This window comes from Rosa chinensis, chromosome 2 (genome assembly GCF_002994745.2).
Source record: "Rosa chinensis cultivar Old Blush chromosome 2, RchiOBHm-V2, whole genome shotgun sequence".
NCBI lineage: Eukaryota > Viridiplantae > Streptophyta > Magnoliopsida > Rosales > Rosaceae > Rosa > Rosa chinensis.
In genome coordinates, this window is record NC_037089.1 from 30,396,982 (window position 1) to 30,412,175 (window position 15,194).

The 15,194-nt window shown below is 36.4% G+C and overlaps 2 protein-coding genes across 4 annotated transcripts; one reads left to right on the top strand and one right to left on the bottom strand.

Annotated features, from left to right (window-relative positions):
* Positions 1-1,972: 1,972 nt before the first annotated feature.
* Positions 1,973-7,867, top strand: LOC112186995 (bifunctional 3-dehydroquinate dehydratase/shikimate dehydrogenase, chloroplastic). Of its 2 annotated transcripts, XM_024325592.2 has the most exons (10): positions 1,974-2,301; positions 4,367-4,472; positions 4,775-4,993; positions 5,190-5,536; positions 5,663-5,726; positions 5,815-5,923; positions 6,031-6,174; positions 6,592-6,740; positions 7,108-7,270; positions 7,389-7,867. In XM_024325592.2, the coding sequence occupies exons 1-10, from the start codon at positions 2,102-2,104 to the stop codon at positions 7,430-7,432; spliced, it is 1,545 nt and encodes a 514-aa protein (XP_024181360.1). In that variant the 5' UTR covers positions 1,974-2,101; the 3' UTR covers positions 7,433-7,867. The 2 variants fall into 2 exon arrangements, with proteins under 2 accessions (XP_040370730.1, XP_024181360.1); XM_040514796.1 differs by lacking the exons at positions 7,108-7,270; positions 7,389-7,867 and adding an exon at positions 6,912-7,058 and having other exon boundaries at positions 1,973-2,301.
* Positions 7,868-8,462: 595 nt separating this feature from the next.
* LOC112186994 (ethylene receptor) lies at positions 8,463-13,715 on the bottom strand. Of its 2 annotated transcripts, none has more exons than XM_024325590.2 (7): positions 13,553-13,715; positions 12,399-13,408; positions 11,265-11,633; positions 10,898-11,164; positions 10,668-10,795; positions 10,077-10,274; positions 8,463-9,091 (listed from the first exon to the last, which is right to left on the bottom strand). In XM_024325590.2, exons 2-7 carry the CDS (start codon positions 13,302-13,304, stop codon positions 8,734-8,736), a joined length of 2,226 nt encoding a protein of 741 aa, XP_024181358.1. In that variant the 5' UTR covers positions 13,305-13,408; positions 13,553-13,715; the 3' UTR covers positions 8,463-8,733. The 2 variants fall into 2 exon arrangements, with proteins under 2 accessions (XP_024181358.1, XP_024181357.1); XM_024325589.2 differs by having other exon boundaries at positions 12,399-13,453.
* Positions 13,716-15,194: the final 1,479 nt, after the last annotated feature.

The following is a 15,194-nucleotide window of genomic DNA, read 5'->3' on the forward strand; positions in this document are numbered from 1 at the left end:
AAAGTCTGTACTATGTTCTCATCTTGTCATCCATATATGATTATATGGTTCCTTCTGCAAAGTCACTTGGCCCCATTTGAATAATTGAACTTTTATCTTCTTTCTATTGTTCAACGTACTACAGACTATAGAGTCACAGACTACACAGTACCAAATGATTCATATAATTGCACCACATTTTTTCACACTCTTTTGCGGATCATAACTCAATAGTCTGTTCTCTTTGTCTTAAACTTTAATATAATTGAGGTCAATCCTATATAATTGAGAAAGATGAAGTGAATGAGTTACTTTTTGAAATTGCTTCATGAATTCTCCGTGTCCATATATATTCGTCTTCAAGGAATTTCTCTTCACTCGGATTTCTCTTGAGGGGAATACTCTTCACCCAAATTCGTTTTGAGGAGATTTCTCCTTACCCATATACGCCCTGAGGAGATCTCTCCTCACACATATTTGCATTTACAGAATTATTTCTCACCCAGAATTGCCTTGAGGGTATTTCTCCTCATCTAAATTCGCCTTGAGGAGATTTCTCCTCACCCAAATTTGTCTTGAGGAGATCTATCTTTACACAGATTTGCATTAAGAGAATTACTGAGTCTTTTCAATTTTTTGTTTTTTTTTTTCATTAAATTTTACAGATATTTCTTTATTTTATCAGAAACATATCCTAAATATCTAATATATTTGAGATATTTGATTGTATCGGATAAATTTTACAGAAACGGTAGAAGATAAGATATTAATGCTTAAGATAGATCCAAAAAAAGAGATATTGGGGAATATATCATCGCAGATATTTCAATTATTGATTACAACTACAAGAAACCATCCGAAGCTGGAAATAAGTTCCCTGTCCGTATATACAGTCTTTCCTTTCCCAATAAAATATATAAACAACCTACCCTTCATGCGCATATGACCCAATTGCACAGTACACAGAAGATGTCTCAAAATTTAACGTTAAATACGCAAAACATAAGTGTGTCTACGTACGTTACTACTACAGTGATGACGTAAGGATATTTTTATTTCATAGTTAATTATTTATATCCTTAAATAATATTCCAGGCAGTTTGGAAAATCAACTGAATATTGACTATCCGGAAAGGCACTAGGTGCGATATCCTTGCAAATGGTGACTTATAGAAGACCAAGAACTGTTGTTGATGGTTGCAGAAATGGCAGCAACAACTAGCTACTGCAAGACCACCAACTATCCATGAGAGTAGGCCATTGCATACATGTAAGCTGGACCCTATAAATTACACACCTTGGGAGAGATGGAAGAATATTTCTCGGTTTATAGCTTCACAGTTCCACCGGAAGTGGTGAGGTTGGTTTTACTCCAGCTGAACATGTCGCAGTCCGTGTGTGATGCTAAATGGGCATGCAGAAAAGGTTAAAGGCTCTTCTCTTGTTGCAGTGCACGTACGTATGTAGCTCCCTGCTGGTAGAAGCGAAGTCCACTCCAGATTTTCCTCTTAATGACACTCTGCTTCTTCATGGGTTCTTGAGTCTTGACGCTGTTCTGAATAAATCTTCTACTGATGATAGCATGGGTGGTCAGTAGTTAGTTTCACTTTTTACAGTTTATTTCTCTATATGTAGCTACTCTAGCTAGGTTGTGGCAGTGGACATTGAATAGGTTGCTTATTTTTATTGGATTCGCCAAGAGGACTATTCTTTCTCGGTTATTTTCTTGATTTGGAACTGTTGTGTCTAGTCTTTTAGTGTCGTATATTCTGAGAGGCTGAAATTATAGACATGTGATTCAGATATTCACATTACTGGGAAGTAGTAACTCCAGGGAGGGGTCTGTACGAACTTCTTTTAACCTTTTTTAACAAAAGACGACGAAGCTTATTAGTTGACTTATAGGTTTGAAAGCTTAGCAATCAAATTAAAGTGGACCCCTGTCCTTATCACGACTTGGATTCTACACCTTGGGAAGGATAAGTAAGCTGTTTTGGCCGAAGAAACAGATATCTGAACCTTCTTAGATCAGATCATCAGATTCAGAGTGAGTGGTATACCATCAATATTTTGAGTATTCTGTCGTTTCTCACCTTGGGGAATTTCAGCTTGCTTATAAGGAATGATGGGGACTTCAACACTAGTTTGCGCTCCGATAACGGCGGAAACGGTTCGCAAGATGGTGAGCGATATGGGCAAGGCAGCAGCCCTTGGTGCTGATCTAGTGGAGATTAGATTGGATTATTTGAAGGTCTTCAATAGCAATGAAGATCTTAAGACCCTAATTAAAGAATCCCCTTCGCCAACTCTTTTCACTTATAGGTAAATTTACCAAGAATTTCTTACCTGATACAGCTTGTTTTCTGGTATGCCCTTTACAAGTTTGTCGTAGTAATATCAGCAAAGTGCTGGACGAAAACTAGAAGAGTTGTTTGAAGTACCTGTTTCACGGTTTTGAGGCCATTTAACATTGAACCTCTTATGATTTCAATGCATTGCTATCTACTGCTTTGAAGTGTAACAATTCGCACCTCTATCACTTTGATCATCCGCCTAACTGTTCAATAAGGCATGTCTTCTACAACTGACCTTACACCACAATTTGATTTTTTTTTTTTTTTTTTTTTGCTTGATTTACAACATAGAGTTTAAACAAGAGTTATCACTTGGTTGGTTCGAATTGGTTATATACATTACCAACTTTAAAATCAAAGATTTCGATTTCAAAATTGAGCTACTAATTACCAATCAAAATTTGGGTATTTAATGATTTCTATCAGATTCGGTATTTTGGTTATGGTATGTTAACATTTCTCATACATGTCCTAGATTCGGTATTTTGGTTATGGTACGTTAACATTTCTCATACATGTCCTATTAACTTATCACTTTGAGGACTCATGTGGTAACTAAAAAAAAGTTCTCATTAAGGTAAATAAGATCCTCGTTAGAGTAAGGTAGGTTTTCAATTGAGTAATTTAAATCCTAAAAGTGCTAATTGTATGCATGTCATGTTTTAACATATTGTAGAATTTCCTATTAGAATGAATAATTGGAATTCTTTTTTTTTTTTTATATATTGTCGTAAACTTTTTGTACATCTACTTATTTTTTAATTTTCTTTGTAAATATATATATATATATATATATATATATATATGACATAGATTTTTATCAATCTTCAGTATACCTAGTTATCTAAAGCTCTTTTACTGGGTTACCCATTAATATATGATCTAGTTTTCTAAGTTCATTGAATATATGTGCTGTTAATCTAGTAGTATTAATACTGTTAATATTATTATAATTTTTTTTTCTTATATCTCTTAATATATATGTGTGTACTAAAAATGGAATATATAGGCTAATATTTAGGTAATTCGTAAATTTGACTTTTACTAACATCAAACTAACTTTTTCAGTAATTTTTTATTTCAGTTTCATTGATTTCGATAACCAAAAAGTTGGTTTACCAAACATAAAATATCAGTTGGTATTCAGTCACTTCAGTAATTACCAAACTAAATAACACCTTTAGGTGAAACCAATATACTCATATATATGGTCGCAAAAGTTGCCTAAACATGTTATATATCGGTGTCAAGTAGTATTTTTACTCTGCTTTCAGGGTCTAATTGATGCTAAATTATCAGTCAAACGGTCAAATTAACAGCCAAAGTGGCAGAAGGACAAAATTGTTACTACTTTGTAACAATGAATTCAATTGTATTGATTAGGCCAGGGTAGTATTTTGAATTTCAATATAAAATTAGTTTCAAAAGCGGGTCATAGGTGCTTCATGTTTAGTTAACTATCCATAATAATTTTTTTATTTTTTTTATTTTTTATAGAAGCTCGTGGCTTATAGAATTTGCCATATTGTATGGCCTAGGAGTGAAGTGATATGAAGATATCTCCATAATACATACGATCAATTTGTAGGGATCCGAATTTTGTAAAAGTCATTGCACCAAACATTCCTGCAGAGGCATTTGAATAGTTGGTGTACTCCAATCATGCAGCAATGAGAGAAGTTTGAGAAAAATTGAATTTTGGAAATTAATTTTCAGTAACGGGTAAATCATTGAAGAAACATCTCATGGGGGTAAAATAAGTCGATCCAGATATACAGAGACATGTATGAAACGAAAAATCCGCGTGTTAATTTACAGAGATAATATTATAACAACGCAAGCCCCTCATCCAAAACCAAAAGTGTTAGGCGTATATTCCCAGGCCAAGTTACAGAGGTGTCACATGCCTTTGTATAGTGGATTTTACTTCTCAGTACTACCGGTGTCATTTTGCTCATTATAAACATAATTTGTCCGATGATTTCCCTACGAAACTCCCAGCAACTCCCATCTGATATTTTGTATTTTTCTAGACCAAAGTGGCAAGGTGGTCAGTATGATGGTGATGAAAAACATCGACTGGATGCTCTTCGATTAGCGATGGAGCTTGGAGCTGATTACATTGATGTCGAGTTTCAGGTTCTGGCGTTCTGCTCCCTTATGCATATGTAACTTTGAAAAGTTATCTATGAACATTATCTCATCAATGAACTGTAGACAGAACTCTAGAGAACTGATTAGTACAACTCTAAACTTGTTCATGGGGGTAGAGGAAGAAGCACGTTAAATACAATTTCAAGCACCTAAAATTTAAACAAACTACCCTTGCATTGGTACTAGGGTGTTAGAAAACTCATTTATATTCTGTTCTGTTTAAACTTTGACACTAGGATTGTAGATCATGAATTACGTTTTACTAATGCTATTACCTGTGACCGAAGGTTGCTCATGAATTCATCGACTCCATATATGGAAAGAAGCCTGACAAGTTTAAAGTTATTGTTTCTTCCCACAACTATCAAGATACTCCATCTGTCGAGGATCTCGGAGATCTTGTTGCTAGAATGCAAGCCACTGGAGCTGACATAGTCAGCATCACAACCACTGCCTTGGATATTACTGACGTAGCACGCATTTTTCAGATAACTGTGCATTCTCAAGTAAGTTGCATAGGTGGTGTGAAATTGCATTGTACTTTTAAGCTTTGTTCATAGTTTCTTTCCATGCTGAGCTGAATTGTAATCTATGGTTTTGTAGTTATCCTCTTACATTGCTGGTATATAGGAATTGAAGTTGATGGGTTCCATGCTAAGTTCCACTTTTCATGATTTAATAAGATTTATACATGAATTTCAGGTCCCAGTAATAGGACTTGCAATGGGTGAGAGGGGCTTGATTTCTCGGATACTCTGCGCAAAATTTGGTGGTTACCTTACTTCTGGTACACTCGATTCAGGAATTGTTTCAGTTCCTGGAGAACCTGCCATCAAGGATATATTACATGTATACAACTTCAGACTGATAAGACCTGGTACAAAACTGTTTGGTGTTATTGGAAAGCCTATCAGCCACAGCAAATCTCCTCTTCTCTACAATGAAGGATTCAAGTCAGTAGGTTTCGATGGAGTTTATCTACATCTTTTGGTAGATGACATTGCAAATTTTCTCCGTACTTACTCATCAACTGACTTTTCTGGATTCAGGTTCACATTTGTTCCAAGTTAATATATCCTTAGTATAGACTTGAAACAGAAATATCTTTATGCAGTGTTTCTTGCTGTTTTTATCTCAAGATAACAGTTTGTAGTCTTTGTTTAATTCCACCACAGCGTTGGGATTCCTCACAAGGAAGCTGCAGTAAAGTGCTGTGATGAGGTTGATCCAGTTGCCAAGGTAGCGAACAAATCATTTATATTTCAATGTGACGTCCTTCGTTGGTGTACTTCGCTGACCTTTGTTCTTGATTGATCAAACTATTCAGTCAATAGGAGCTGTTAACTGCATTGTAAGGAGGCCAACTGATGGGAAGTTATTTGGCTTAAATACTGACTATTTTGGGTCTATTTCTGCTATCGAGGATGGACTTCGAGGTTTCTAATTTGTTGTACTAGCTGAGTTATATCTTCTTTCTTTATTGTGGCAAGAGCCGGGCTTTCTCTTCCTAAGGTGATCCCCCTTCCCTCTCATGTTTTTACAGGTTCACATGATAGAGACAATACCACTGGTTCACCTTTAGCTGGTAGGTTGTTTGTTGTCATGGGTGCCGGAGGTGCTGGAAAGGCGCTTGCTTATGGTGCAAAGCAGAAGGGAGCTAGAATTGTTATTGCCAACCGCAAATATGGTACATTTCTATCTTGCTTTCTTTTGTTCTAGTTAGCTCATGAATTATTTGTTTTTTCTGTTATGGACATATGGTATACGGTGTCATCTGCAATGTTTTGCTTCATCCATAGTTGATGCATTGATAGAAATTCTGAAAACTACGCCAGATAATTTATAGGACCACTCTTTCTTTTTGAAATACATGAGCATATATATATTTTCACTTTGAACATGTAACTTTTTGTTATCTTGAGTCGATTAGTATATATAAACTCGCTATGCATGGTATGATATTTGATATTTGAACCTTTGCACACCTTGCTAACTGTTTCCTGTATCTTTCTTTTCGACTTTCATTGTTCATTGTTAATATATAAAATCACAATGATATATCGATTTCTTAGTTCCTAGCATTTATATCTTCTTTTTCTTCAAGATCGAGCCAGAAAACTTGCAGACGAAGTTGGAGGAGATGCTTTGTCTTTTGCTGAATTAGAAAATTTCCACCCAGAGGACGGCATGGTTCTTGCAAATGCAACATCTGTCGGAATGCAACCGAATATTGATGAGACACCTATTCCTAAGGTTTGCTAGTTGCTACTCTCCGATTCCATTACATTATCAACAATCAGTAGAGCTTGATATAATATTTATGATCGTATATGAATATGTGCCTATAATTAGTATGAACTTCTTGATCGATGAGCTCACTGAGCCATAACCTTAACAAAACCAACTCATTTACGTTTTGAAAAGGATTGGAATAGCTTTTGGTCTCAAGTGATGATGGTTTGGGAGAGTTGAACGTGGAAACTCTAGCTACCAAACCAAGTTACACAATCTTCCATTTGTGTTCCGTGTTTGAAAAACTTCATCAAATGCTAATTGGTTCATCAAACTTGTAGTCACTTCTAAAGGCAAGAGCTTTTTTTTTTTGTTTTTTTTTTCATAGCATGCTCTGAGATCATATTCGTTGGTGTTTGATGCCGTTTACAACCCCAAAATGACTAGACTTTTGAGCGAAGCTGCGGAGTCCAGTGTCACAGTTGTTAGTGGGGTTGAGATGCTCATTGGACAGGCATATGAACAGTTTGAGAGGTTCACCGGATTGCCTGGTAAGACTAGTTGTATCGGTTAAAGAAAGAACTCGCATTCTATTCAACAACATATGGTATATATACCTACTAGGATCTCTTATTTGTTTTTTTGTTTTTTTTTTATTTGTCAATGCAGCACCAAAGGAACTGTTTAGGAAAGTTATGGAAAATTGCCTTTGAGGTTTGCTTGCTTCTGCTTGAGGCGGTGTGCTGGTCCTTCTCATCATGTCTTTGTTGGTGTCATTGAGGCCAGCAGATCGGCACTGTTTGTCATGATTCCCTTGCATGGGGTGTTTCTGAGCAATAAGGGTTCTGTTACCTCAATCTGGTGTATGTAACATTGCTTTTATTATTTGTTGATGAGTTTTCCTCTCTCCATCGAGGCTCAGTTGAGAAATAATGTAGAAGATTTGTGATGATTCCCTTGCATGGGGTGTTTCTCAGCAATAAGGGTTCTGTTACCTCAATCTGGTGTATGTAACATTGCTTTTATTATTTGTTAACGAGTTTTCCTCGCTCCATCGAGGTTCAGTTGCGAAATAAGGTAGACGATTTGTGTGATTCTTGCCTTGGATCACTCTTCACTTGAGAATATTGACAAATTTATTTGTTGAAGGAACTGTTTGAGCAAGTTTGTGCACATCATGCTTAAAATTTTAAAACCTCTTTCTTCGGGCATAAAGTATTTATCAGTCCTTATGCTAACGTATTCACGGTTGCTAATATGCTATGACAAGATTAACCGAATCATTACAAGATGTTGTCCGGAAAATACATGTACTTATGTCTTTCAAATTATAATTTTATCAACAGATATGACGAGATTGAAGTTGAGGTGCTAGAGTGATAACAGACCAAATGGTATTGCAAAATTGAGAAATCTTAAATTGACTAAAACAATTCGAAAGTAGATTGCAACATAAACAGATCAATCGAGAATACACATTACCGCCATTTCATGAATCCTGGAACTAGTTTTATGACAGAAAATGGCTGTTATTATTTGTAGAACTGGTAGGGATGCTCTGATATCAGCTTCGTATCATATAGCTCTTAAACAAGTCAAACTAGAGCTGTTCCATTGCTTTTTATGCAGATGTTCTGGGTGAGTGAAGAAAACTATTCCTGCTCCACATTGAATATGAAAAGGCTAGCTGCCTGGTTAACATTGACAAAGATAGGAGGAAGCATACATTTCTCTATGCTTGAGTAAACATCAATCAGGTGTAGGCATTCATCAGTTTACATTAATCGGTCATTATTCAATTTGCTTCTATCTTGTAACTATTGCACATAAAGGAGGATACATGGAGACAGCTCTTAACATACAATTTCCTCCAGCAAAACATCACTCCACCTTTATTGTGTTGCAATAAAAATGTCACCTTCTATGTACACAATACAACACTAACTTCTGCCAGGAAGCTTTCATTTCTAGTTTTCCCTTGAAGACTTTCTAATGCAGCAATGTTCCTGCATCCTTACATTGCCTCAAATAGAACCCGATGCTCTAGTAGTTCAGATAAAACACTTCTCATTTTTTCAACTGAAACAGGTTTTAGTATAACTCCGTCCATACCAACCCTCATGCAGCTCTCCTTTGTCATCTTGTTTATGTTTCCAGTAAGTGCAACTAATACTGGTCGTTCATGACGTTTTGTAAACTTTTCATGAATCTGGACAGCTAGTTCATACCCATCTATGCCGGGCACGCACACATCCATGAACACCACCTTGTGCTCCTGTGAAATAACTTGCAAGAACTCATCAGTTGAGCTTACGGTTGTTACATCACATCCCAGGTGCTCAAGGAGTCCCTTTGTCACTGATCTGCTGACTCTGCGTAGTTGATGGAGAAAAGAAGATTATACAACCATCAGTAACCATATATTAGTTTGTATTTCTTATGTCTTGAATACATCAAAACTTGTTCATATCCAAGTTGAATATGGTCTCAAAGGACATGGAAAGTAAGAAGAGTACAATCTTTGATCATTAAGAAAAAATTCGTCTTCCACATAAATTAACTGCGACACTGCTACTTTGCTTTTCTTCCGATAAGAACAACTCCAACTAAGAGCATAAATAGACATACTTAGGGTGGTTTTATATGCACCCATGAAATTACTACTCAACAAACCCAGTGCCTTGAGAAAAAAAGTAAACTATTTAACTTCCACATTCTACTTACTTTTTCTTTAACCATGGAAAAATATGAAGTTAAAAGGAAAACTGGCTGATCCAGCAAGTGTTTCCAACCATGGCCAAATCAAGCACACCACAACAAGTTCTTGCTACATATATTTTTTTCATTTTATATCTATAATATATGTGTATATATGTACTGAAATTGTTGACTTAATTTGTCATCATTTTATATTTACTCTCTTATATGAGAATGAGAAGTTCTATCTTATCAATGGATTGATAATTTGTTGTCATGTAAATACAGTTTTTGTTTATGTATCTGCAGAAGATGTATAGTACGTGGTTAGGCTTTCGACTTTGTTTTAGACATATATGGTCACTTAAATACGTGTTAGAGGTATAATATTTAAGTGAGTCATATATGTGTTTGTTATGCAATATATGAGACACATCATATGAAAAATTTCTAGTGATATATAAATAAAAAGTTACCTCTTTATGAGGTGAAATAATTATACCTCTATACAAGGTTAAACATTCTAGTTTGTATATTATTTCTTTATGTTTATTCCTTACAAAGAAAAACTGACTGGACTGCATCCATTATCATCCATGACAATGGACCTTAATTTAAAATTCCTCTAGTTAATGAGTAAGAAAGGTGGCTGTTACTGACCCATTATCATCCATGACAAGAACTTTCAACCCTGGAAAGTTTGTTTGAACATGAGTTGCTCGCATCTTAGGCAGAAAAGGCAGCTTAGACTCATTTGATCGCTCCGGATAGCCGAGTTTCACAATGAAATTGGCAGTGCATCCCTTGCCGAGACCTTCACTTTCAATCCAAATATGCCCCTCCATAAGATTTACAAATCTGAATACATCAGGCAAAAAATGACATCAGAAGTCCATCCTTATGGACAAATTCCTTACAATACTAATCCACACTCCAACACTTGAAATGTCAAAAAATAGGTGAAATAGCAAACACAAGCTAATTGCACTGTTTCTTTCTTTGTTCCTTAAAAATAAGGCAAATCCTCTTTGGATACTGGCCAGTTTAAAACTGGGGCCTCCTGCCGTAGCCTAAATTAGGAGGCAGTAAAACTCTAGAAAATGCTAGCTAGCTATATTGATGGGGTTCACACCCCCCAGACCACATGGACTAAACCATGTTCTTTGGTTCTCCTTTTTGAGGCTTGAACCAATTGGACTGTATATTCGAACAGAAATCAAGTCGAATATGGTAAAGCACAAAGTAAAATACCTCTTACAGATAGCCAAACCAAGTCCACTACCACCAGAATTTCTAGTAGCTAATGACTGATTCTGTGCAAATTTGGTGAATAGCTTCGGAAGATCCTGGGGATTGATTCCAGATCCTGAATCTTTTACCTGCAATAGAAACAGATGATGTAAAGTACAACACTAACTTACGATCATAAGATGATCTTCCATAAAACAGAAGACCTCCAATCAAGTATTTGAAAAACAAACCTGTACACGCAGATAAAAGTGATTATCACTTTGCACAGGAAAAAAATCAGCAGCATGGAAATCTCTTAAAGATTCTGATTTCGCAACAAAAACTGTAATCCAGATGCTCCCTTCTTTTGAAAACTTCACAGCATTCCCAACAACATTTAGAATAGTTTGCATAAGGCGCTTTTCATCACCTATCGCATACACTGGCAGATCTGCTGCTAAATTTAATGTAACCGACAACTTTTTAACAGATGCAATAGGCTTAATTAAATTATGAACCTGCAATAAGAAAAAGATCTTAGTGAAGCAAACTGCTACAGACATCAATTCAAGTATGCTTCAACAGAATCCAAATCAACTCATGTGGCACAAACTCTACCTCTATAAATACAGAATGGAGGTTAAAAGTTGCTATGTCAAGTTGAAGGCTGCCATCTTCTAGTCTTGAAAGATCTAATACATCATTTATGAGGGTAGCCAAAAGGTTACTGCTCTTTAATATTGTTTCAACCATTAGGCGCTGCTCCGGTGTCAGCTCAGTTTCCTGCAGCAAGGAAGACAGAGCAATAATTGCATGCATGGGAGTTCTCATCTCATGGTTCATAACGGCCAAGAAATCATTGCGAGCACAAATTGCCGTTTCTGCTTCCCTCCTAGCCAGATCAAGTGCAATATTCTGCTCCATTAGCAGATCCCTCGCTCTCCTTGACTCTTCTAAGATAGCAGCGTGTGATAGAGCAACTGCTACCTGTATCATAATTCATAAGATTAAATAAATTGATGCTTCTTATTATAAGCAACCATTACTAATGAAGCAAGCAATAAACAGATAGTATATGTGTTCAGTTATTATAAGATGATTATGTATGTTTTGTTCTCATTAGATCCACTAAGTACTGCAAGACATTTTTGTTTTCTTTTATTATAAGCAAGGCATCTATAAAGGTTCATGCTTGCGACAATCAAGCTACATTATATGATAGTTTCCTAAGAGCCAACGTAACTTCATCCTAATCCAAGGGCTGTTGTATAAGAATCAGAAAAAAGGAAAAGTTGCAGCCTACTCAGAAGGTTTTAGGGTCCCAGCCCTCCTCTAAAAGTATCTGGACATTTGACCAGTAAATACTAGTTAGTGAGGATTACTATTTATGTCTACTTGCAGACTTGTGAATATAAAATAAAATGACAGAGCATAGATCCACCATTTTGCAGATCAACAATTACTTATGATTCACACACTTTTCATTTTCATAATAAGACAACCTAGACGCTGGGATATCCTGAGAATTCCTATTGCAAGTGACTGCCAAAGGAATGAAGAATGTCATAAACAATAAAAAAATTTATTATTATGAATACATAAAGTAACCATCTTAAGAAAGAGACAAACAATAACATAAAGGAGAGTTGTATAAAAAAAATTGTTTTTTTTCTTTTTTCTTTTTTGCAATTTAGGCATTGGGTGATAACTAATGATGTCAAAAAGAAAATGATCAACATTGTGGTTCCATACCTGGTCAGCAACTACCTCAACCAGCTCTAACTCATGCATATGCCATTGCCTTGCACTATCGGAAGGGAGCATCAACACCATCAAAGCATAGCGTTTTGTTGAGAGCTCAGGCCAGTCATTGATTTGGAAGTTTGAGAGATGCAGGAGAGGGACACGAACAGCAACAACCTCTCCAGGCATATGCTTTCCCGCACGTGGCCTCAGTCTTGCCACTGGGGAATTCGGCGATATCTTCACGGCATGGTTGCTGCTAAACACTTGATTGATCACAGGAAGATGAATGGGTACGGTATGTCCCACCGGATTCTGCTGATGGAGTGTGTACGACAGTTGCAGCTCTAACGCAGTACGCGTGGGCATCCACAACGCACACTCTTCCAATGCCAAAGTTCTACCCAACTCAACAAGTGTGGTTTTCAGGATAGTATGTCTATCAAGAGTACTTCTAATCTCATGTGTCAGCATCCTGACATGCCGACCGGTTTCCTCCTGAGTCCGAATCAGCCCCATTTCCCTATCAAGCTCTGCAGCCTTATTCTTCAAGAACAACTCCCTAGTCTTAACACTCAGCAAATCAGGAATAATATGCACAAGCATCAACGCCGTGGCGCACGAAACCACAGCGGTCAGAACCTTGGCAGTAGTCATTACTAAGGCCACAGTCCTAGAATGCATGTTGAAAGTCCACAAGTTAATAAGATGGGTGGCGCCGCACAAGACGATGAAAGCACCAAACTGAACAAGCACCCATCTGTATGGAAACACTGCGGATTTCTTGACAAAGTATATCAGCTCCAGAGGGATTGAGAAATAAGCAAGCGCAATAAAGAAGTCCGAAATGTACTGGTACTTCATCAGCAGCTCATCAGCCGGCCACTGCGGCTCAATACAGTTGCAGGCCTCCATCAGAATTGACCCACCTATGATGATTACCAATTCTAACAACCCCCTATACAGTCAAAACCAACCCAATTCGCACCCCGGATCACCAAAATGAGGGTTATGGCCAACTGGGTTTTGTTCGAACAAGAAATTAAAGACGGAAATGAGGTCACCTGGATCGTTGAAGGAATCAGAACAGAGACATGTGAATGAAATAGAGGAAAGGGGAAGAAGAATAAGAAGCAGGGAGTGAGGGCATAATGGTACTTTACCTGTTTTTGATGAGGATGTCCATTGGAGTTGAGGAGTCCGTGTGCTGGGAGCTTGGATTAGAGAGAAGATCGATGCACTGATTCTTCTTCTCTGCCTGGGTTTTAGTCTTGCAACTTTCTTTTCAGTCCTCTCGAGACTTTTGCCTCCCCAACCGTTTTGCTTTTTCCAAAAACAACGGAAAAAAATAAAATAACAGTTAACTCACATACTTGAACCGGTATTAGAGCATCTTTAGCATACTTGCTATTTTGGCTCCTTAGTTATTTTGGAGAATATGTTTAGTTTTTTATTTATTTTAGTATCTGCACCAGACTCCTAAGTGGCTATCCATAATAACTTTTAGCTATCTTGCTCATAAATATAGAGAGCGAGCTCTCTATAATTTAAAACATTCATTTTAAGTTATTTTATGTAATTTATAAATACATTTAAACTATTTAATCTTCATTTAAAAAATAAAATAAATTCAAAACTAGCTAAAATAAATGATAGCTAAAGTGGCTAACTAAAATGATAGCTAAAGTAGCAATAATTAATAGTTTCTAAAGTGGCTAACTAAAATGATTTTTTTTTTTTTTGGATATATGGAGACCAAAAGGCCCAACAAAAGCAAAGAACAGATTACATCTCAGAATTTATAATCCTCATTCTAGGACTTTCACACAAGTCATCAAGCAAGCTAGAAATAACTTGTGGAGGGGGTTGCTCCATGAATTGAGCTCCAATCTCTGCATCCAAACCAGCTTGGGAGAGAATGTCAGCAACCTGATTTACTTCACGATAGACATGCTTAAGATCATAGCTGTGCAATTGTCTTTGGAGAGCTTGGCAACAATCAATAATAGTTTTTAAGGGGTGCAAATCATCCACACCTTTGCTGAACTAGGGAAACTAATTCATGAGAATCACTTTCCACTAGAAGATGACAGCAATGGTGAGAGAGAGCCATTTGTAGTCCCAAAAGTAATCCCCAAGCTTCTGCTTGAAGGACAGAACCGCAACCAAGGTTAGCATAAAACCCAGAAATCCAAGCACTAGTGAAATCTCTCAAGACACCACCAGCACCAATTTTCCCATTAAGATTTCTAGCACCATCAAATGACTTTTTAACTACTTTGGCTAAAATTTGACTTTAAAATGGCTAGCAATTCTAAAGATGCTCTAACTGGACCGAATTTGAAGCAAATCGACTAAATCTAGGTCCATTTAATAATACAAATTTTCTACCTGATTCGATCCAATAGCCTAGCGGATTGTTGATAGCTCAATCTAAATCCATATTCGGTGGGTTAACGGATACTCATTCCACTAATCTGATCCGTTTATGATAAGGAATATTTTAAACATTTAAATAATAATATTGAAATTTTTATTATGATACTTCATAAACTATTAAACAAAATGAAGAGTTTCGCTAAAAAGTGAATTACATAACCAAAAAATTCTTCAAAACTATAAACTAAGGTAATCAAAATACTAAATTTCCAAAACAATACTTCATTGAATTTTATTGGATAAGAGAACAAAAAAAAAACATAGGCATCAATAAGCGTCAACTTCATATTTCCAATATTGATAGCTTAATTACGAAGAATACCTCATTTAGCATTCTGCAAAGTTTTGTTATAATATACTAGACTC